This window comes from Onychomys torridus, chromosome 11 (genome assembly GCF_903995425.1).
Source record: "Onychomys torridus chromosome 11, mOncTor1.1, whole genome shotgun sequence".
NCBI lineage: Eukaryota > Metazoa > Chordata > Mammalia > Rodentia > Cricetidae > Onychomys > Onychomys torridus.
In genome coordinates this window covers 16,039,801-16,062,561 of record NC_050453.1, presented here as the reverse complement: position 1 = coordinate 16,062,561, position 22,761 = coordinate 16,039,801, and the positions used below count along the sequence as shown (strand labels likewise).

The following is a 22,761-nucleotide window of genomic DNA, read 5'->3' as shown; positions in this document are numbered from 1 at the left end:
TTTTCATCTGGGAACTCAGTCAAAGCACTCAGCTTCCGGGGTCAGAGTTCAGCTGCCATGTGGAGACTTACTTTGTATCCTCATAGTAAGTCTTTACTGCTGGCCAGACATGAGCTTTTGGTTACAAAGAGTGTACGTGTAAGTTACACTTACAAAGAAGTGTAACACCTGGATTGTGTTCACAGTTCAAAGCAGACAGCCTCCTGGATCTGGGGCAGGACCTACATGTTCCCATTCCAAGGCCAACAGTGTGTCATTGTTTTTCAAGATAAGGCAGACAATAGGATGCCAGAAGGAAATGTACAGACTTGCCTGTGAGCAGTTTTTTTTTTTTTTTTAAATAGATAGCCCAGGTTGTAACTCTGAGACCTAACCGGCTAGAAAGCGACACTTGTTATAGACTGGCGTCGGAGAAATGGCAGGGATTCTGTGAACTAAATTAGAACAAAGTTCTAGAGTTAGGAGTCTTAGAGCTGAAGGATTGAGATAACGTCAGAGCTCATTAGAGCCGTGTTTCTGAAGTCTCGAAGTCACTTGACCGTCCATAGGTTCAGTGTTGTCTCTGCAGGCAAGCTCCAAATGCCTAAGAAATAAGACGGAGTTGGGAACTGTTACCAACAATGAAGGAAAATGAAGACATGGCTATTCCTAGTGTGGTTGAGGAGAAGATTTATTGTGGATCTGAGGGAGAATCTAGCCAGAGGCATCTGGAAGGGTCCAGACTGAAGAGGCCAGCAGGCAGAACAGGGCCATGAGAGAGGCAGAGCAGGGGAGAGCTGGAGAGAAAGAGAAGAGGGAGGGGAGAGAGGACATAGAGGATCAAGGGAGTGCATGTGAACCGAGAGAGCAAGTAGCCAAAATGGCTGAGCTTTATAGGAATGAGAAGCTGGGGGGGGGGGGGGGGGGGGGGGCAACCTGGAAGGGAGGGAGAGGGTTAGTGGAGGGGGATGGGATGGAAAGTTCTGGGAGGAGCCACAGGTACTGGGGGAGACTTGTCCTAGGTTTCTCTGGGATCTGAGAAACAAAAAGTGGCACGTTCCAATACAAGTGTCTCTAAACAGTCCAAAGTCCTACAAAACTGGTGGTGACGTTTGTGAGATTCCTACAGAGTTAAAAGAAATATAGTCATCTTTTGGGGGAAGGATGTTGGAAAGCAGCGAACCCAAGGCCTTAGGCAGATAAGATGTGTTTTAACAGTGAACCGTGTCCACCCCATCCTCCCGAGTCAGGATTTTAGAAAGGTCATTCAGTTGTCCACATGAAGAAGCAGGAAAAAGCTGGGTGTTGGTGGCACACGCCTTTAATCCCAGCACTCCGGAAGCAGAGCCAGGCGGATCTCTGTGAGTTCAAGGCCAGAGTGAGATCCAGGACAGGCGCAAAGCTACACAGAATACAGAACAAATGAAAGTTGGTGGTAAGATAGACTGAAGACAACTTTTTCTATTAACCTCGAACTTTCTTGCATTCCTGTTAATAGTGTCTCCTGTAGAAGGTTAGGGTGTAGATCTCTGTTCAGCTACTACTTTGTAATTCAATTGCACTGTGATTTGACTTAATTGATTTGAAGACAGTGAATATTCCACCGAGTAAAATGTACACTGGAATCATGGTAGCATTCATCTCTAGACAGTGTGTGTATATGGAGCAGAATGGACACTATGGATTTATGGTAGTATCCATCTCTAGACAGTGTGTGTATATGGCAGAATGGACAACTGATTTTATGGTGAGCATCCATTCTAGGACAGTAGTGTGTAGAATGGAGCAGAATGGACACTGATTTATGTAGCAATCCATTCTAGACAGTGTGTGTATATGGAGCAGAATGGACACTGATTTGTGGTAGAATTCATCTCTAGACAGTGTGTGTATATGGAGCAGAATGGACACTGATTTGTGGTAGCATTCATCTCTAGACAGTGTGTGTATATGGAGCAGAATGGACACTATGGATTTATGGTAGTATCCATCTCTAGACAGTGTGTGTATATGGAGCAGAATGGACACTATGGATTTATGGTAGTATCCATCTCTAGACAGTGTGTGTATATGGAGCAGAATGGACACTGGATTTATGGTAGAATTCATCTCTAGACAGTGTGTGTATATGGAGCAGAATGGACACTGGATTTGTGGTAGAATTCATCTCTAGACAGTGTGTGTATATGGAGCAGAATGGACACTGATTTATGGTAGCATCCATCTCTAGACAGTGTGTGTATATGGAGCAGAATGGACACTATGGATTTGTGGTAGTATCCATCTCTAGACAGTGTGTGTATATGGAGCAGAATGGACACTGGATTTATGGTAGTATCCATCTAAGAAGACTGTGGCAATAGCCCCTACTTTTCCAGTTTCCCACATTGGCTGCTTCATACTTTCCAGGTAATTCCCAAGGCCCCCTCCCAACAGACCACCCCATTTCTTCAATATATGCACCTTCCATGAGTCTGTTTCTGTTTTTTGTTTTCCTCCTGTTTTTGTTTTTGATACACAACTTTTATGATATGCCCAGAATGATTTAGCTTTTGGATATGAGGAAGTAACGAAAAGGAAAACAGCATAATTCTGAGGTTGACATTCTCAAAATAAATAAACAAGTAGTAGAGATTAGTTTTAAGGACACATAGCATCTATTTCTGTCCGTAAGTATTTACTTGTTACACTAATTATAATTGTCTATGTCAGAAATTGCCTGTAGCATAACTTGTATGCTACCGAATGAATTAGCATGGAATGAGTCACCATGATCCATGACTGTGACATTGCCAAGGCAGTGTCACAGAGCAGCGTGGTCCTATAGCAATACAGCACAAGCCATATATCTAATATTGTCCCTAGAAACTACACTGTGAAAAACTCCCCCCACCCCACCCTTTTTGGTTCGTGTTGGAGCAAAACACAGTCTTGTAGCCCAGGTTCGTCTCAGACTCACAGCAGTCCTTGTGCTGTGTCTACTACTGGGTTTACAGGTGTACACCACTGTGGTGGTGTGAAAGAAAATGGTCCCCAAGGGGAGTGGCACTGTTAGGAGGTGTGGCCTCACTGGAGGAAGTGTGTCACTGTTGGGCGGGCTTTGAGATCTCTCTTGCTGGAACTTCCCTCAGTGCGACAGTCAGATGACTTGCTGTTGCCTGCAAGAGGTAGGACTCTGGGCTCCAGCACCACGTCTGCCTGCATGCTGCCATGCTCCCCACTATGATGCTAACCGCCTGAACCTCAGAAACTGTAAGCCAGCCACCCCAACTAAATGTTTTCTTTATAAGAGTTGCCGGGGTCATGGTGTCTCCTCACAGCAATAGAAACCCAAACTAAGACACCCACCAAGCTCAACTACTAAGCCTTTTGTAAAAGTTCTGTGTGTTTAGTGTGTGGGTGCATGCTTGTGAGATGGGCAGCAAGTGCCCTGGCCCACTGAACCATCTCACTGTGTTACCTCCTGTGTTACCTCCTTGGCTCACTGCCTCGAACTTTTGGCCTGCCTGTAAATTGACCAATTCAAACTTAGAAGTCAACCTGTGTTCTTTTTTTTTTTTTTTTTTTGGTTTTTCGAGACAGGGTTTCTCTGTGTAGCTCTGGTTGTCCTGAAACTTACTCTACAAACCAGGCCGTCCTCGAACTCACAGAGATCCGCCTGGCTCTGCCTCCCGAGTGCTGGGATTGAAGTCGTGCTGGGCCAACTTCTATTCTTTTTTTGTTTGTTTGTTTGTTTGGGGGGGTTGTTTTGTTTTTTGTTTTGTTTTTGTTTTGTTTTTTGTTTTTTGAAATAGGGTTTCTCTCTAGCTTTGGAGCCTGTCCTGGAACTCACTTTGTAGACCAGGCTGGCCTCGAACTCACAGAGATCCGCCTGGCTCTGCCTCCCGAGTGCTGGGATTAAAGGCGTGTACCACCACCGCCCAGCCTCAACCTTTATTCTTATGATGAAACTTGGTGTGTGAAAGTTGAGAGTATGTGAGTCTGATTAGAAGGAATTAAAGAAATAGGACATTTGCGGTCTCCTTAATGTCTCTATAAGGGAGTCAGCAGGATCCACCTAACTATTCCTGTCCATTGTTCTCACTTTCCTAACACCTGTGTTTAATATGACTACATCTATTCAAATGTAAAAATGAATTAAAATTTTATATGTGATTAAGTTTGTGCTTTTCACAAAGATTTCCTTCTTGGACTGTTAATTTAGAACGTTTGTCTGTTTGATATTTCTTCCTTAAGGTTTTCTGGCTTTCATGCTTTGTATAGGCCTTCTTCCTTGAATATATTTGCTTGGAATTCCTTGGCTGGAGAGTCAACGTGTCAGACGACTTACGCCTTGTACATATTTGGAATGCTATTTTGCCACAAGAGCCTGGAACCGGGCAGGCTAACTGTCATGCTTTTAAAAGGCAAACTATGTTAGCGTCTGTGTTGTAGCCGTGATTCAGCATTACTGCCGCTTTGGAGAGAATTGGCCTAGACATGGGGTCTCTAACAGAATAGCCATATTGTGTGGATAAAGTAAGTTTGCCCACAGACTCACACGTGCTGATGGCCTCAGTCGCAGTGCTAGCACAGGTTTTGAACCTGCTGTTTGCCTGGACCTCCTCAGTCCTTTCTCCCACTGCTTGCAGAAAAAGAGAGAAATAGGACATTTTACTTTGAACTCCAAAGCTGGCAGAGTGTGCTAATGATTAGAATTCCACTAGCAGTTTATCCCATTGTTCAAATTAAAGCATTCTAACTGCAGGGCAATAAGAATTCAGACAGGTGCCAAGCGCTGTGTATCAGGTCCCTTTACCATTTAGAACAGGGTCAGGCTGCAGGTGGCAGTCAGCATCTGACTTAATCCATGTGTCTGATAGTCATAGGAGCCAGACACTGACAAACCAGGCTTGGGGGTAGTAGACTGTGCACAATCAAAAACCTTACATGTAAGAACACATGCAGAAATAGTTACAGAGCAATATTCGGGAAGGACTCTAGTGCAGGGCGATGCTTGGGGAAGACTCTGGTGCAGTCTGATACCCGGGGAGGACTCTGGTGAAGACTGATACTCGGGGAGGATTGACTGGCAGAGTGCTGGAGAGGAGTGCATTGTACGGGAGTCTTTGAGGACAGAGAAATCAGCCAGGCAAACTGGGGTAAGTGACTTTTGAGCCGGGCCTTGATGCGTTGTTAGGAGTCTCACAAAAATAAAATTAAAAAAATAAAATCTGAGAAAGATCAAGAGACTCTGTGTTAGAAAACAGTTTAAAGGCTTTCCTTTCTAACTGTGTGGTCACAAAAGAGTAGGAGACAAGTTGTCATGAGGCCCAAAGAGAGGAACTCTGACGTTCCTGGGAGTGGACCTAACCCCAAGACCACCCAGAAAGGCTCTCCACAGAAGGAAGAGGGCTCCTGGGAAACCATCTATTCAGGGATATAGCATTTTCCAGGGAGGAGAAAAGTACCTCAAGAAACCTGAACTTGGTTGTTGGAGGCATGTCTCTGTCTTAGGGTGGGTGGTGGGTAGGAACGCTGGAGTGGATGTTTTTTTTTACAGTTCTCTTTCCACAGAACACTGGTTAAGACTCTGGCTTTGCCCACACTCAGTCCAAATACCATTTCTAAAGTGGCTGATGAGCTTCCAGCTGTGTAAAGGGCTAGAAGTAACCATCTGCTGGGAGATGGTGAGAATTGAGTCTGCTGTATGGATGCGCTTAACTTGGGGCCTGGTGTGGAGCAAAGCTTCAAATGAGTATAAGGAGTCCTTTGCTTTTGAAACAGGGTCTCATGTAGCTGGGCTGTCCCTCAAGGGCTGATCCAACCTCTGCCTTGCTCACGTTGGGATAACCAGTGTGTACATCATGCCCAGCTCCCAGGAATCCTGTGTGTATGTGTTTGTGTGCTCATGTGTGCATGTGGAGGCCAGACCTCAGAGCTGTGTACCTTTACATATATACATATGTGTACTTGCTGAAAGGGCTAGGTTAGCTGGCCAGTGAGCCTGAGTGATCTGCCTCCCAGCCTCCCAGCAGTGGGAATTACAAATGCATGCAACTCCATGGGGCTTTTTGTTGTTATGGCCTTACACTCAGATATCTGCCTGTCTCCTCCTCCCAAGTGCTGGGATTAAAGGTGTGTGCCACCACACCCAGCAGTATTCCTGGCTTTTAAAATGTGGGTTCTGGGGATCAAATCATGTCCCCGTGCTTGAATGGCAAGCATTTTACCCACTGAGCTAGCTCACTGCCCATACCAAGTAATTCCAACCTAATCTCTAAATGTCTTAGTCATCTGAAACAGGACACTCAGAAGAAACACGTGGGTACTGCAGGAACTGAATGAGAACCCTCCATTGTAAATTGATGCCTCAGTGTTCTATAACCAAGCTGGTTAGCATTGTTTATCATCCAGCACCTGGTCATTTCTAGAATGTTTGGGAAAGCTGTTTCTGAATATCCAGTAAGGCTGAGTGTCCCCCGAGTCAACCACATTGTGACTGTGTTTGGGAAGTAACACTTATTAAGCATTTGCTGTGTGGACCAAATACTCTCTGAAGCGCCTTACCTGTCCTGTTACCCAAGCATCACAAATGACCTTTGGCCAGGTGTAGTAAGTCGCATAACAGAAGGCTGAGCATTAGAATTCAAGGCCAGCCAGGGCTACACAGCAGATTTGGGGTTGGCCTGGGCAACTTGGCAATAGCATGTCTCAGATGAAAGTTAGGAGCAGAATGATGAGTGGATAAAAGTGCTTGCAGCCAGGCCTGATGACCTGAGTTCAATACCCAGAACCCACATGATAGCAGGGGAGAGCCAACTCCTACAAGTTATTCTCTGACCGTCAATGACTTTCATATATTATGTGTTGTGGCACACACAAACCCATACATAGAAATAGGCAGGCAGGTATGCGTGCATGTGCACACACAGAGACACTAAATATGTAAAGTGAAAAATCTTTGGGAGCTAGTAGCTTAATAATGGTATATTCACCTACGAAAGTCCTGGGTTTAATCCCTGGTATCACCAAAAACAGAAGGAAACTCAGCCGTTTGAGACAAGTACTCTACAGTTCTACAGTCATACAGATGAGGAAAATGAGGTGTGTGGTTGCTAGGTAACTCACCTATTGTTTCCCACACCGCTTGTAAAGTGGCAAGGACGCAATTTGAACCTAGGTGTGCCTCTGTCCTCAGCCATTGTGTTGAACCAGGAAGACAGGGTTTCAGGTCCAGCTCTGCTTCTGTTCCAGGATTATGGCCTTAGTCTTTTCTTCCTTCATTTCAAACACAACGTGAATACCTGTAGTGCAGCCTTGTTTTGAAGACCAGAGGTTGGACCTGTGCAGTGGCTGCCACGGTAAGGGTGTGGGGACGAGCCTCATCAGTGCTGGGCTCCCTCAACTGCTGTTTCTTCTGTCTCCGGTTCCATGAGTGAGTGGTCTCAGAGTCGCTACAGTTAGCAGATCAAAGCCTGTACTCAGACTGTAAGCACGCTGCAGTACCTGCTGATGGTCTAAATTAGAAAGCAGCTGAGGCTGTGTAAAGTAGAAATAGAAGTGCAAGCCTTTAGTCCCAGCACTCGGGAGGCAGAGGCAGGAGGATCTCTGTGAGTTCCAGGACAGCCAGGGCTATGTAGAGAGACCATGTCTCAAAAACAAAAAACAAAACAAGGCCGGGGGCAGTGGTGGCACACGCCTTTAATCCCAGCACTCGGGAGGCAGAGCCAGGCGGATCTCTGTGAGTTCAAGGCCAGCCTGGGCTACAGAGTGAGTTCCAGGAAAGGCACGAAGCTACACAGAGAAACTCTGTCTTGAAAAACAACAAAACCAGTAGAACTAGATCCAGTAGAGATATGCTGTGCATGTTTTAAGGAAGATGATACCAGCCAGATTTAGAGATTTTTATGTTTTCTAAGAATGCTCTTATGTGTGAAAAAATGCCTCCCCGTTGCAAAATATGTTGCAAATATGTAATGCATTTATGTAGAATTAGTATTATAGACTTTTGTTTACATATATGTGATATATATGTTTATGTGTATGATATATTTGTGTATATATATTTTTGAGGCAGGGTTTCATGTATTACAGTCTGGCTTCTGACTTGCTACATAGTTGAGGATAGTAATTTCTGATTTGCCTCCCTCTGCCTCCCAAGTACTGGGTTGACAGGTTTGTGCCACTGTGTCCAGTCTGTGTGGTGCTGGGGATCCAAGCCAGGGCTTCCTGCATTCTAGACAAGCACTCTGTCAACTGAGCTGCAGCCTCAGCCCTTGTTTATGTTTTGTTGTTATTGTCGCTTTGTTTTTATAAACAACATTTCTCTGTGTAGTCTTGTTGGTCCTGGAACTCACTCTATACCAGGCTGGCCTCAAACTCAGAGACCCACCTGCCTCTGCCTCCCAAGTGCTGGGACTAAAGGTGTGCGCCACCACTGCCTGGCTTTGCTTATGTATTTTAAAGAGAATTATGCTTTCTTTGCATACTTTTTGTTATATTTTAGGTTTTCTTTTTATTATTTTTATCTTATGTGTATGTGTTACCTGCCTGGCTGTGCCTGGTGCCTGCAGAGGCCAGGAGAGAACGCTGGATCTCCTAGAACTGGAGATACAGATATTTGTGAGCTGCTGTGTGGTACCAGGAATATTACCTGGGTCCTCTGCAAGAGCAGTGAGTACCCTTAACCCCAGAAGTAGCTCTCCAGCCCCTATTTATGTATTTTTTTTTAAAGAATAAGAATTTCTAGTTATCCATTTGAAGTTTTTTTTTTTAAGTACTATCACCTAAGTAGGGGGAGATATTTTTTTCCAGAATTATTGGGATAGTTTATTCAGACCCAGAAATAATGCTAAGCTGGCATACTTCTTAAAATGTACTTTTGACTGGTAAGATAAAAAATGGCTGATAACTAACTGGCTTGTGTTTTCAGGCCTGTTGTCTTGTTCAGGCTGACCCCAGATTCCTAGGTCCAAACCATTCTCCTGCTTCAACCACCCAAGTACTTGGGACCTACAGGCACTTTTTAGGTATTTAAAATGTTAAGCGTGCCCCTAAAGCTCCACATTAAGTAATTATTACCACCTCTCTTTTAAAACGGGGATTGTTTAAAATGGTTTTGCTGGAAATGGTAAGGTTGGCCTCTGGAGTGCTCAGTACTTGCTTTCAGAAAGTAAAGGTGTTGTCAACAGCAGAGTAAATATATGTGGTTTGAGTCTTCCCCCGTGTGCCTTTCTAGAAAAAAATATATGTACTACGGCTTCCGTTGTTCTCCTTTGTAAACGTTGCTGCTGTTTAGTCAAAGGAGTATTTGCACAGCTGGCGCTTGCTTTCCTGGCACACGTCCAGGATGTCAGGAGTGATGGCTTTTAGAGCTAACCTGTGCGGCCAGGAATTTCTTTCCTCGAGTCAGCTGCCCCAGCTTGATGCACAGTCAGAAGCACACTGAGAGCACCAGGAAGCACAGGATGCAGGCAGCCTTCCCACTCTGCTTTAGTGCGACATCCCCTGAGTGACAGCGACTGGGAGAGCCTCAGCGCTGGCATGCAGAGCTGGGTGAGAGTTGGATGAGGTTGCAGGTGAAGAAGAAGGGAAGAATGGAGTCCATTCCTTTCCTAGTATCAGTGAAATGAAAAGAAGTGGGAAACTGAAAAGCACGCGTGTCCCCAGAGGTTCCAGGATGAAGTAGCCTTTATTCTTTTGTCTTTGTAGGCATGGAAGGACTTTGATGAAACTTTAAACAGTCCCACAAAAGATGCGCTAATGGATGACAGCGACCCTCCTACATACCGTCTTCAGATAGAACCACAAGATGGATGTCATCCGGGTGACAGCGTGGAAAGGAGAGTAACAGCCTTGCCCTCTGTCTCAGATGAAAACGAAAATCAGCTTGACGGGGACAGGCCTGCGGGTCTGACGGGCAGTGACGGTGCCATGGGGAGAGCCACAGGGTCTGAACAGGACAGCCTCAACAATAATGAAAGCTGCCTGTCCAGCTGTGGGGTAGCCCCCGGTGAGACAGCAGAACACACGCCACGTGACGGTCCCAAAGATGATCAGCCTTCCCTGGGCCAGGACAAAACACTCCCTGGAAATAAAAGTCCAAGAACCAAAAGAGGCACTCCTAAGAACGTACCTGCAGGTAAGGCCTTCAGATCTTCCTATCCTTTAACAAAAGTCGGCATTTCAACTTGCTTTTCTTCGTTCAGTCCTGTTCTTCAGCAGTATCCATAGGTCCCACTGTGCGGTTCATCTATAGATGAATCATAACGTACTTAGTCTGCATCCTTTATAAAGCACACAGTTGTCTGCTGCCCTTAGGATTTCCTTCCCCATCACCGTGGCCTTGGTGTCTGACCTGTGATGGTCTGTGCTAGTACAGCTTTGGATAGGATTTTTCTGCCTCACTCTGTAGGTGAGCAGTATACGTGAACTTATGTAAATCGATGCATGTCTTGTAGCAATGTGTTGAGTAAGGTTTTGATATCTGCATGTCTTTGGTTACAGAGTAACTCAGATTTCTTATAGTTTGGAGGGTAAGATTACAGCCGTACAGTTTTGTGTCTGTCTCACCAGGCACTCATGGGGAAAAGCCACCACTGGTGAGTTTTGTGCCTGCTTTTATTTGCTGTTGTTTTGTTTTGTCAGAAACACGACAGTGCTGGGGTTCTATTGGCCGGAAGTCCTTCCTAGAATGCACTTTATCCAGGCCGGCAGTGTTTGCAAGAGGCCTCGTGAATTAGCGAGTGTCTCCTCCTTCCTCCTGCTCTCCTGTGCTTTGGTTGATAAGAACTGTAGTTATTCCATATCCTGGGTTTCGTTTGTAGTTTGAAAATTTAGAGTAAAATATAAAACTATGGGCTGAGGAGGTGGCTTAGTGGACAAAGTCCTTGCTGAACAAATGAGAACCAGAATTCAGATCCTTTTACATTACTTTCTTTCTTTTAATTTTTAAAAAATTTATTTATTTATTTATTTATTTATTTATTTATTTATTTATTTATTGTGTGCATTGGTGTTTTGCCTACATGCATGTCTGTGTGAAGGTGTCAGATACCTTGGAACTGGAGTTATAGACAGTTGTGAGCTGCCATGTGAGTGCTGGGAATTGAACCCAGGTTCTCTAGAAAAGCAGCCAGGGCTTTTAATCCCTGAGCCATCTCCCCGGCCTGTAGAGTTCAGATTCTTGGCACCACATAATACTGGGCAGGTCTGGAGGCCAGTGTTATTAGGTAGAGAAAGGATTCCTGGGGCAAGCTGGCTACATAGACCAGCTGATTGGCAAGCTCCGGGTTCGGTAAGGAAGGAGATGGTGCCGCCTTTAAGAACTCTCTTCTCATGGCTAAGTGATGTTCCATTGCATGGACAGATGTAGCACATTTCTCAAGTATTTATGTGTACACCAGTGAGCATCTTGGTTATTATACTTTTTATCTACTGTGATGTCTCTCTGAACATGTTTTTATTTCTCTCATTTGTCAGTGGGAGGTAGTTCTACCTGATAGGGAACATTATGTCTAACTGGTGAACTATTTTCCAGTGTGGCTCCACCAGTTTGTAGCCCCACTAAAATACGGGAGAGATACAGTTTCTGTCTCTTTGCCAACATTTGTTAATGTCTGGTTTTTGTTTTTGTTTTTGTTTTTGTTTTTAATAATAGCAAGTTGTTAAAACAGAAACATAATTAACAAACCACAGAGTTTGCTTTTTAAAGTATACGGCAAGGTGGTTTAATTTTAGCCACGGAACTGTGCGCCATCATCAGTATTGGATCCTGCAAAAGAAACCAGAAACCCATTAGCAGTCACTCTCCATGTCTCCTGTTCCTCAGCCCCTGGCAATCAATGGCTCATAAATTTTGTATGACTTAACAGACAAGTTCAGATTAAGTGTCTAAAGATTGCCATAACAACATTTGGTGTTTACTCACCCCTAGTCACCATGGTATCTACACGTTAGACAAAACAGTGCAGGAAATAGCCAGAACCAGGGGTAGATAGCACGAGGAGGTTGAGGAAGAAAGGCTCTCCCAAATAGAGTTGCCACATTCAGCACATCACCTTGCATTACTCCTGCCCTTCACAGTGTATCCAGCTGGTCCAAGACCAGGAGGGCAGGACTCTGGAGGACAACAAAACCTGGAACTGGATCTGCAGCCTGGAGTCAGGCCGGTATAGTTAGTAGAGCTCTGGGCTGGAGGCTCTGCTCTGCCTGGAGCTCTCTTTGTGATCTGAGATCAGGAACTCAGCGCCTTCCTTGTCTCCGCTTATCTCCGAGGAAACTGATACTGCACATCCTGCAGCATTGTCCTGTGCGTCAGGCAGCCAGAAGACAAGAGCTCTTTGCGCTTGCTTGCGATTGCTGTGTCACAGAACGTTCTTTTGGGGAGCATGGCTGAGAGAGCTCAGAATTAAGAACTAACTCTGTGTGTCCACCTTAGCTGCCCAGCTCTTTTGTCTGTGCCTCTCTTCAGTCCTGGGGGTTTTCTTTCTTTTCATGGTGGGACTGAGAATTGAACCTGGGACCTTGCCCTATGTTTAGTGTTAGGCAGAGGTGCACAGTGGCACATTTCTGATGTCTAAAAATAACAACTGGTGATAACATAAGACATGGGCTCCCAGTTGCAGCTTACCTGTCTGACTTTGAGCCTAGAAGAACTTTTCTAACTGGCCTCCAAATCATGAGTCACATGTGGATTCTGGGGCTCTAAACTCTGGTCCTCTTGCTTGTATGACAGACACTTTATCCATCAGCCTTGACTCCAGCCCCAAACACACGTTAAAAAAGAAGGAAAGAGTCCCCCTAGTCCCCTAGCAAAGGTCCCCAACTTTAGAGGCTGAAAACAGCACACACTATCTGTCCTACAGTTCTGTAGGTGGGGAGTCTGCCCTTGCTCTCTGGGCTAAAGGGAGGCTGTCAGCCCGCTCCGTTCTTCCTTAGCCTCTAAGGAGGAGTCGGTTTCTCTGCCTTTCCATCTAGCAATGGCTTGTAGAGTCCTGCACACGCTGCTCTTACTCTGCTGCCCCCCATGATCACACAGGTCCCACAAGGTGATCCAGAGTAACCTCCCTGTTCAGAGACACCTGAGGAGCAGCCTTACATCCATCCACTGCTGCAGTTCTCTTTGTAACATGAGAGAATGTATAGATTCATGGAATTGGGACATAATCATTTTGGGGAGCCTTTATTCTGCAAACCCTGAAAGTGTTTTAACTAAGGCACAATGACAATGCTTTACATAACAACCAAGTCTTATACTTTATAAACATTGTCATTAACTTATAGAACCATACAGGACTGCTTAGTCAGCAGGGTGTTTGTGGAGTTTCCTATACCATGCGCTCTTCAACTGCTGGTGAGCCTGCCTTTCAGTTTCCTGTGTTCAGGTGAGGGAACTAAGTAACAGCAGGGGCAGTCTAGTAGAGGAGGAAGTCCTGACAGCATCAAGCACGCCCTTAGCAGTGGAGTGCAATGGCCAGGGGGAGCTGTGAAAGCTTCCAGGAGGAGCTGATGTCTAGGCCGAGCTAGGACAAGTACAGGTCAAGAAGGGAGGTAAGGATGAAGAGGAAGAATGTCAGAGTAGCCCCGAACACAAGGAAAGGCTGTCCTGTGTTTTGGCTGGTCTCCATCTTCTTTGGCTGAGGACAGTGAGAGGAAAGGATGAGTCTCGGGGAATTAGCAGAGTAGGGTACCCAAGATTTGGGAGATTAACAAGGCCCAGATTATAAATATTCTAATAACCAGGTTGGACCTTCCAAACAGGCTTGAGCAAGGCAGTAACACAATGGGAGCCACAGTGAATGTGCCCAACGAGCTGGGCACGTAAAGAGTGGAAGTGAGGGAAACAGGTAAGGACTTCAGCAGTGTCTGTGTGACGGATGCTGGCAGTCTCACCGAGGGGATCTCAGATGTGCCCCTTCTCTAGTCACTGGGTCGTGATTTCAGGCATGCTTTGAAAATACAGAGTCTGAAGCTGGGCGGTGGTGGCACACACCTTTAATCCCAGCACTCAGGAGGCAGAAGCAGGCGGATCTCTGAGAGTTCGAGACCAGCCTGGTCTACAGAGGGAGTTCTAGGACAGCCAGAGCTGTTACTCAGAGAAACCCTGTCTCAAAAACAGTCCCCCCCTGAAAAAAATACAGTGCCAGAGTTGTCTGTGGCTTTCCAGATTCTGTCCCCAAACTACATTCAGTCCTGGTAAATTAATATTTATTTAAGTAATGGGATACATGATGAAGATGAAGAAAAGTATACCCCAAATTCATATATTTTTGCAGTTATATGTAGGCACAGATGGATATAGATGAACACATAAAGATAAGGGATATTTTAGGGCTATATTTAAGAATAGTTACTGATTTTAGAGAATTCAGTTATTGCCAGCTTAATGAAAATACCCAGGGTATTTGTAGCTTTGGCTTCTCTGTTGTTTAGTTGGTTTTTTTCTTGCATTTCTTTATTTACTTAGGGTGTGTGTGTGTGTGTGTGTGTGTGTGTGTGTGTGTCACATTTGATGGCAAGTGCCTTTGCTTGCTGAACTACCTTGCCTTCTTGTTTTTGTTGTTGTTGTTTGGTTGGTTTTTGGTTTTTCAAGACCAGGTTTCTCTGTGTAGCCCTGGCTGTTCTAGAACTCACTCTGTAGACCAGGCTGGCCTCAAATTCACAGAGATCTGCCTGCCTTAGCCCCCCAAGTGCTGGTACTAAAGGCATGCACCACCACTGCCCAGCTCCTGTTTGGTTTTTCTTGAGACAGAATCCCAGACTATCCTGTAACTCAGATTGGCCTCAAGCTCTTGGGAGTCCTCCTGACTCCTCTTCCTAACTTCTTGGATTGATCACAGGCATGGACCACCACATCTGTTCTCGTCTCAGTCCTTCAGTGCTAAAGTTAAAATGTGCAACGTTACCAGTTTTCTAAGCAGTCTGCTTGTGTTTTTCTCTTTCTTTATGCCAGGTTTTTATTGGATCATGATCCCTACAAAGAGATAATGTCTTTATTTTCATTTGTTTAAGATAACTGCGTCTAGGTATCAACCATAGGTCCAAACAGTGTTTGATGATCCTTGTCTCTGTTGTTTTTTTAAATGGTTATTCTGCAGACTTAACTTTAATTGTTAAAAGAAAAAAGAAAGAAAGAAAGCACGTAAGTGACCACTGGAAAGAGCCACACCAATCAAAGTACACACATACAACAGAATATTACTTGGCAATGAAAAATGAAGTACTGATACAAGCTACAGGATGAATCTTGGAAGCATTAATTATGCTTAATGAGAGAAGCCACAAGTATGGACTCTGCACAGTACATAACACTAGCTAGATAGTGAAGCTGTTGAGTCTCTACTTGAAGAGGTGAATTGTAAGCCATGTAAATTATGTCTCAGTAAAGCTGTTTTTGAAAAGAATGTGGAGGTAGCGTGTGTGGGTTAGTGTGGGTTAATGGTGTGAAGAAACAGGATGTAGTCCACAGCTCCACAAAGTGTGAAGATTCCTGCTAGAGGACAGTTCAGTGTAACACTGCTGTACACGTGCTTGGATTTTCTTCAGATTTAACTCCCAACTTTTCTAAATCTTCCTTTCTCATCTGATTTTGTTATTCCAAAGATAATCCATTGTCAGGGGATTATAGATTAGAATGGGGAATCATTTCTAGAAAATTCTCAGTTCCTTTCCTATGGGAATTAGTCTCTCTCCCTTCTTCAACAAAGAATTACTCATCTAGGAAGATTATATACCCTTTAAGATTCACTTATTACAGGTGCAGACAATGCACACATGGAGGTCAGGTGCAGACAGGCAGTGTACATGTGGAGGTCAGGTGCAGACAGTGCACACATGGAGGTCAGGTGCAGACAGACAGTGCACACGTGGAAGTTAGGTGCAGACAGGCAGTGCACACGTGGAGGTCAGGTGCAGACAGTGCACATGTAGAGATCAGGTGCAGACAGGCAGTGCACACGTGGAGGTCAGGTGCAGACAGACAGTGCACACGTGGAGGTCAGGGGACTTTGTAGCAACAGTTCTCCTTCCACCTTTATGTGAGGTCTGGGGATTGAACTCAGGTCTCCAGGCTTGCTCATGAGTGCCTTTACTTACAACCTTTCCTGATTATATACTTCTGTATAAGGTCATTAAAATTTAAGAATTGTTCACCTTTATGTAACCTAGAGAACCTCAAGACATTTTGTACTTGATAGCTGATTTTGGTTTTCTTGGAATGAACTTGATAGCAGGGTGGAACTTAGCCATTTGATATTCTCCAAGTCAGTGCCAGAGTTGAAAAGCTCTGTACTAATTTCACATGAAATTTTGGCATTTGAATTGTTTGTTTGTGGACAAGAAGTTTAAGAACTTATTAATTTAAGGTTTAGGAATTTGCATAACTAGTTGGATGCTTGGGCAAAGCCCTGGCATATTTTTAGTTTTTAATAAGACCTGTTGGAGTGTAGGAGAGCTAATCAAATGTCTAAGAGGAAAATTAGGGATTCCCCACATTGGCGCTAATTGGCATGTTCTACAGAATTCTGACTCTAATTCCGGCAGTATTTGTGTGTGCTAATTGTGCAGTGGGTATGAACTGAAAACAGCCTGCAGCAAGCATCAGGGAGTGGCAGAACTGCAGGGAAGAGTCGGCGGCCCTGGGTGGAATGGGCACAGCTGTGTGTGGTCACCTGCTTTGAGGCTGGCCCATGAGTGCTCATGGGCACACATTTGTTAAATCCCTTTCACATTTTCATAGCGTTCATTTTGTGAAATGCTTTCTCAAATCCAGTAACCACTGAGTTTAGGATAATGTGTCTGATATAATGAGCCCTGTATTTGAAAGGAAAAAATAAATAAGATCTTCAAGTTCAAGGTTAGTGTAGCTGAAGGCAGATCTAGGCTTCGGCTCAGGATGGCTTGGTGAAGATTTTAATTAGAGCCCATCCTCTGTAAGTGCTCAACCAAGCAAACAAGCCATAAAAAGGCTCAACTTTTGCTCAAGAAAAGTACCCTTTGTGCCGTCCTCCTGCCAAGAATGAGAGGAATCTTTCAGAGGTGTATGTGTAGCTGTCAGAGCCTGATGGGATGGCAGTTTATAAGCAGAGTTTAGCAGATGAGAGGCGTGTCCTTCAAAACAGCCCTAGTGTTAACTGTCATGTTTAAATTGCCACCTAAAGCTGGCATGGTGGTTCATGCCTGTAATCCCAGCACTTAGAAGCAGGCAAGAGGATCACCCATGAGTGTGAGGCCTTCCTGGGTTACCCAGTGGGTCTTAGACCAGCTATGGCTGCATGGTGAGATCCTGTTTCAAAACAAACAATAAGTATGCCAACTAAAGTACAGCCTGGTGACATTCCCAGTGCCTGGAAATATCATATGTGTCATCTTCTTTATTATTTATCGTTAATTACTTTATTACCTTGTTAATAGGATAGTATGACCCCAGCCCAACCTCTTCAACACAGCCCCGCTTGTACCTGGCTCCCTCTGAAGGCAGAAGCTGTGGCCTGAGGGTATGGGAGGAGACCCAGCCATGGAGCAAGTAGTAATTATGCTGTAATTACATAATACATCCCTTTGACCCCAGGTCAGGCCCGAAGACTGTTTCAGATTTATCTTCCTCATAGCACTGGCCCTCATGCTAGACAACTGCAGTGTGTTTAGACAAGCCTACAATATTTCAATGGAGAGTGTCTCCTGTCTGTTAGAAGTTAGACCTCATGTTTGTTTCCACCTGATCTGTCTGCAAGATTCTGGCTGAGATGGAGATGGACACAGCATTTTTGAGTGCAGCAGTGTGAAGAATAAGCTCCACAGTGACTCAGAGAATTATAGCAAAACCATGGAACGGAAAGTGTTTTTTTGTTTTTACTATTTTTATTGCCGTAAACATAGATTTGCCCCGCTAACCACTCATTGCCCAGAATGTTCTGTTCATTCAGTGGCAGTAATTATATCCATAATATACATAGTCTTCACTCCAGCCTATTTCTAAACTCCAGTCACCCCACAGAATGTCTGTGTGCATAGACGTAATTCCACTGTCTAGTCTGCCTCTTTCAGTCTCCTTTGAGTTCTTCCTGGATTTGCTCATGCTTTGTTCATGGCTTTCTTAAATCTTTGAGCATTTTTGAAACTGTTAACTTCCATTCTTTGGTAGGTCTAACATTTAGTCTTCCTTGGGGATGTTTTCTGTCCCTGATGTCTTTCTATGCTGTTTCTTTGTACACTTTGAGACTTCTATTACGGATTACTGGGCATAGTGAGCCCGTGATGGCAGTGACTCTGGGAAGCAGAGGGTGGTACTTGGTGATTGGGTGACTGGGTTAGCTGGGATTCCTCTTCCAGGCTTTACAGCTTGGCTCTAGCTCTCAGAACCAAACTGTTTGTGGTTTCACTCCCTGCTCCATGCAGAGCTTAAGTTCATCCAGGCGAAAGCCCAGGCCTCCTCGGGCTTTCTCTAAGTATTTATCTTTCCCAACAACTGGGTGGCTTTGTTCTTTGCCAATTACACAAGCACTCTCAAATGCCATGGTTTCTCAAGGCTGACTTTAGGCCTGGCTTTTCCTCTCTGGCTTCAGATGTCATTTTGTTACTCAGCTAGTTGTCATTTGACTTTCTGATGGCCTGAGCATGCCTGCCACGTTCCTGCTCTGGAGGGGTTCCTAACTAGATAACATAAAGACAGTCCTTCAGGTAACAAGGACAGGTTAGATAAAAGGACTTGGGAGAGTAGGGCTGCCTCTTCTGGCATTTTGCTCTGAAACCCTAACCCTCGGGCTTCCTTCGCCACTCCGTTTACTTGGTCATTGCTGGCTTCCGGAAAGCATCCTTTGGGTCTCTTTTGTGATAGCGTTTCATACTCATGGTTTTTGCCATTAAATGATCCGGTCACACTATTCCCCCAGCCTAGAGCCAAACAGTCGCATCTCAGCTTTGTTCTCAGATGGCAGATTACTGGAGGGGCATGCGTACCAGGGTGCAATCCTAGCATTTCAAGACAAAAGCTGTTCAAGGATACCACGGGGTTCTGCTGGGTGCCTCTTGACAACCTGACAGCTGAGGCTCTAAGCTGAATGGATCAGTTATGTGCCAAGGACACAGAACCTAGACGTATCTCAGTCGAGATAAGTTGCACACTCTCTGCCCTAAAGTTGCTACAAATAATTTTTTTTTAATCAACTAAAATAGTTTCTTAGACTTTTGCTAGAATCAAGTATAAAAGCTAAATAAAACGTTAACAGACAGATGCTGAACTGTGGTCTCTATTTTGGAGCTTAATAAAGTTGACAGGTGTTAAGTTAAATTAGAGCTTGTGAATCTGCCTGTCATCTGCAAAATGTATAAATAGCATCACCAAGTTGCTTGGTGGGTATTTTAACTATAATTCACGTGACTTTGCAAAGGAAGGTAAATAGAGTTTCTTGTTTCTCTCCAACCATCTGGATTCATGCACAGCAACAGAGAGCTTTATTTATATTGATGAGACTTTAAGTGAAAGGGAAATTACATGTGGCAGTTCGTGTTTTGATTTTCTTGCTTAACTATAAATGTGTTTTTACCAGAGAACATTGTATGTACCACAAAGAAATTTAGTGGTAATTCACAAAGCATAATTAATCTCCTCAAAGCAGAACATTTATAAGACTGGGGGGGGGGAGCATCATTAAAAATAACAATATCCAAATTACCTCGAAAGACACATGGAGAACCGTGAGCTTCCATTTACAATGTGGAAGCCCGAGGACTGTTATAAAGTTATTAGTACAGAGAGGTGCAGGCTCACGTCAGGTAGCCTGTAAGTTTACGATTATGCCAGTGTTTCTCTGAGTAATTGTTTCCCTCTAAACAAGGCCATGAGAAAACATGAGATCTGAAGCCACAGGAAGGCGTGAGGAAACTTGAGTCCTGGCTAAGCAAAAGAAGCCAAGCTGAAACGCAACTGTGTGTTACTCCGTGGGGAGTCCACTTATGTTCAAGCTAACAATGTTGGTGAACACTGAACTAAGTGTCTGACTCTTCTGCACGGCTCTTTATGTGTTTGTTTTTGTTTGTGATTCTTATATTTTGTTTTTGGTGGAACAGTCTCTCATGCAGCCCAGGCTGGCTTTAAATTTCCTATGTAGCAAAGGATGACCTTGAACTGTTCCTCCTGCTTCCTCAGAATGCTGAGGCCACTGGAGATGCCACCATGTCTGGCTTCCATGCATCGTGACCATTTCTGTTATTCACTGCAACATTGAGGGTGTTTTATTAACCTTTATTAGCCTTTGCCTCCAAAGAGCCTGCCTCAGAGGTAAACCTGTCTTAACAATCTTTTAAATATCAGTGCGAGTGGAGAGCATACCTTGCTTTGCCAGCTGTCTCTACTGTCTACTTATTGCTCACATGACCTTAGAAGGTAGATGCTATCTCCCCAGTGCTGCAGAGAAATCAAGACAAAGCTAGGGAATCTAAGTGAGTAGGCAGAAGAACAGGGAAAAAGCGTTGGAAGCAGGCTGCCTGGCTTCCAGAGCGTCCATCCTCTGATTCTTTGGCACTTGGGCAACAGATAGTTTTTCTTTTCCTTCCTTCTTTCCTCCCTCCCTCCCTCCCTTCCTTCGTCCCTTCCTTCTTTCTCTTTTCTTTCTCTTTGTCTCTCCCTTCCTCCCTCTCTCCCTTCCTTCCTTCTTTTTTGTTTTTTTCGAGACAGTGTTTTCCTGTGTAATAATCCTGGCTGTCCTGGAACTCACAGAGATCCCCCTGCCTCTGCCTCTGCCTCCTCCTCTGCTGGTATGAAAGGCATAGCTACCACACCTGGCCGATGGTTTTCTAATAGGAATTCTTTGTCCTGTTAATGGCATGAAACCAGTAAGACCATATTTTAAATATAACTCCACATAGTTAGAATATCAATGTCTATTTATATGTCCCTAAGATAAAGTGTGTCCTTATTCAGTAGTGTGATTATGTAAGCCATGGTAGACCTCTGCTGTAAACTTTTGGCAAGACTAAAAACAAAAACTCACCCTGTGGAAATGCTGTGGAACTCTCCCTGCAAGAGCTTATTTCCCTGCCTGAAAGCCTAACATGTTTTATGTCAGGAAACTGGAGGAACACTTCTCTTAGGGCTGGGGAGGGGCAGTCTTACTTTCAGTTCTTAAAACAATTGTTCACACTTGTTCACAGCAATGGCCTTTGGGCTCCTCCTCCTTTTTTTTTTTTTTTTTTTTTTGCTGTGCAAGGAATGGAGTCCTAGGCCATTAAGTAATACCCACTGCCTCATATATTGTTTTAAATGTTATTGTTTATTTTGTGTGTGTATTGTGGAGGTCAGTCATCTATGTCAGGTGCCTTCCTCAGTTGCTGTCCACCTTAGTTTATATTATAGAGAGGGGGATAGAGAGATTTGAGACTGGGTTTCTGGGCAGGTTAGTTTTATGCCAACTTGATGATAAGTTGGAGTCGTCCGAGAGAAGGGAGCCCCAATTGAGAAAATGCCTCCATAAGGTCAGGCCATAGGCAAGACTGTGGGACCTTTTCTAAATTAGTGACTGATGCAGGAGTGTCCAGCCCATTGTGGGTAGTGCCATCCCTGAGCTGGTGGCCCTGGCTTCTATAAGAAAGCAGACTGGGCAAGCCATGAAGAGCAGGCTAGTAAGCAGCACCCCTCCATGGCCTCTGCATCAGCTCCTGCCTCCAGATTCCTGCCCTGCTTGAGTTCCTGTCCTGATTTTCTTCTATGACGAACAGCAATGCGGAAGCATAAGCCAAATAAACCCTTTCCTCCTCAACTTGCTTTTGGTCGTGGTGTACTGCTGCTCAGTTATAGTTCTGCAGAAATCGCTAATGAAGGAGAACAGTAATTTGTGACTTCAGGGTCTTATCATCGGGGCCTGGCCTGATGCAGTCATTTCCCTTGTGTTCTGTAGGCGATGCCAGGCCTTTAGTGCAGACACTGACTGCAGAGTTGCAGACCGTTGGGGAAGAGGCTGCCGGGGTGAATGCAAATGACCCCCCAAAAGCTCCAGCACCGGTGCTGCAGCCGCTGTTCTCGCTGATCCGCGGGGAGGTGGAGCAGATGGACTCAAGAGCACTCCCCCTCTTCCTCCATCAGGTAAGACCACAGCCTTTGCTCTCAGCCTTGCTGGCCGCTGCCAGTGTTTGGAGTCATCTAAAATCCGCTTCTCGGTGATCGATCCCTCCAACCCTCTGTTGACCCTGAACTCGTGACTGGGCGAGTAGGACACGCTGCACCCTGAGTGGTCTGTCATTTGGACAGTAGCCAATGCCTTTATTCAGTGATTCAGCCAAGCATAAAGAAGAATCAGTATGGCAAGAGTTTGGTAAGCTCCAACTGGATGCCAAGAGGCCACCGAAGGAACAAAGACTCCTAAGGCATGTTCTAAAGACAGCGTGCTGAAACGCGAGAAATAAGTATGTCGATACAAGGGGGGAATTTGTGCTGTCAGAGTGGATGAGTCTAAGGCTCAGCAGTTAACTCTGCCCAGTCAGCTACAGGGAAAAGAAGGCAGCTCTTGAGATGGGTGGTTCAGGGTGAGCAGGTGCTGGAGCAGTTAAAAGCACTGGCTGCTCTCCCAGAGGACTTAGTTCAATTCCCAGCATCCACAGGGCAGTTCACAAACTGTCTGAAATTCCAGTTCCGGGGGAATCTCAACGCCCTCTTCTGGCCCCTGCAGGCATCAGATACACAGAGGTGTACAGACATACACCGTGCAGGCAACACCCATATACGTAAATTTTTAAATGTTTAAAAGAGAAGAAAAGTGAGCCATCACAGCAGAGCAACTAGGCTGTGAAGGTGTGGCTGGGATATCA

The 22,761-nt window shown here is 44.9% G+C and overlaps 1 protein-coding gene across 1 annotated transcript in view; it reads left to right on the top strand.

Annotated features, from left to right (window-relative positions):
• The window catches only part of Cnst (consortin, connexin sorting protein), an 86,727-nt gene that overhangs the window by 24,607 nt on the left and 39,359 nt on the right, over positions 1–22,761 (top strand). Inside the window, exons 2-3 of the mRNA XM_036202151.1 lie at positions 9,673–10,102; positions 21,855–22,039. Coding sequence (XP_036058044.1) covers positions 9,673–10,102; positions 21,855–22,039 — 615 coding nt within the window. The remainder of the gene's footprint in view (positions 1–9,672; positions 10,103–21,854; positions 22,040–22,761) is intronic.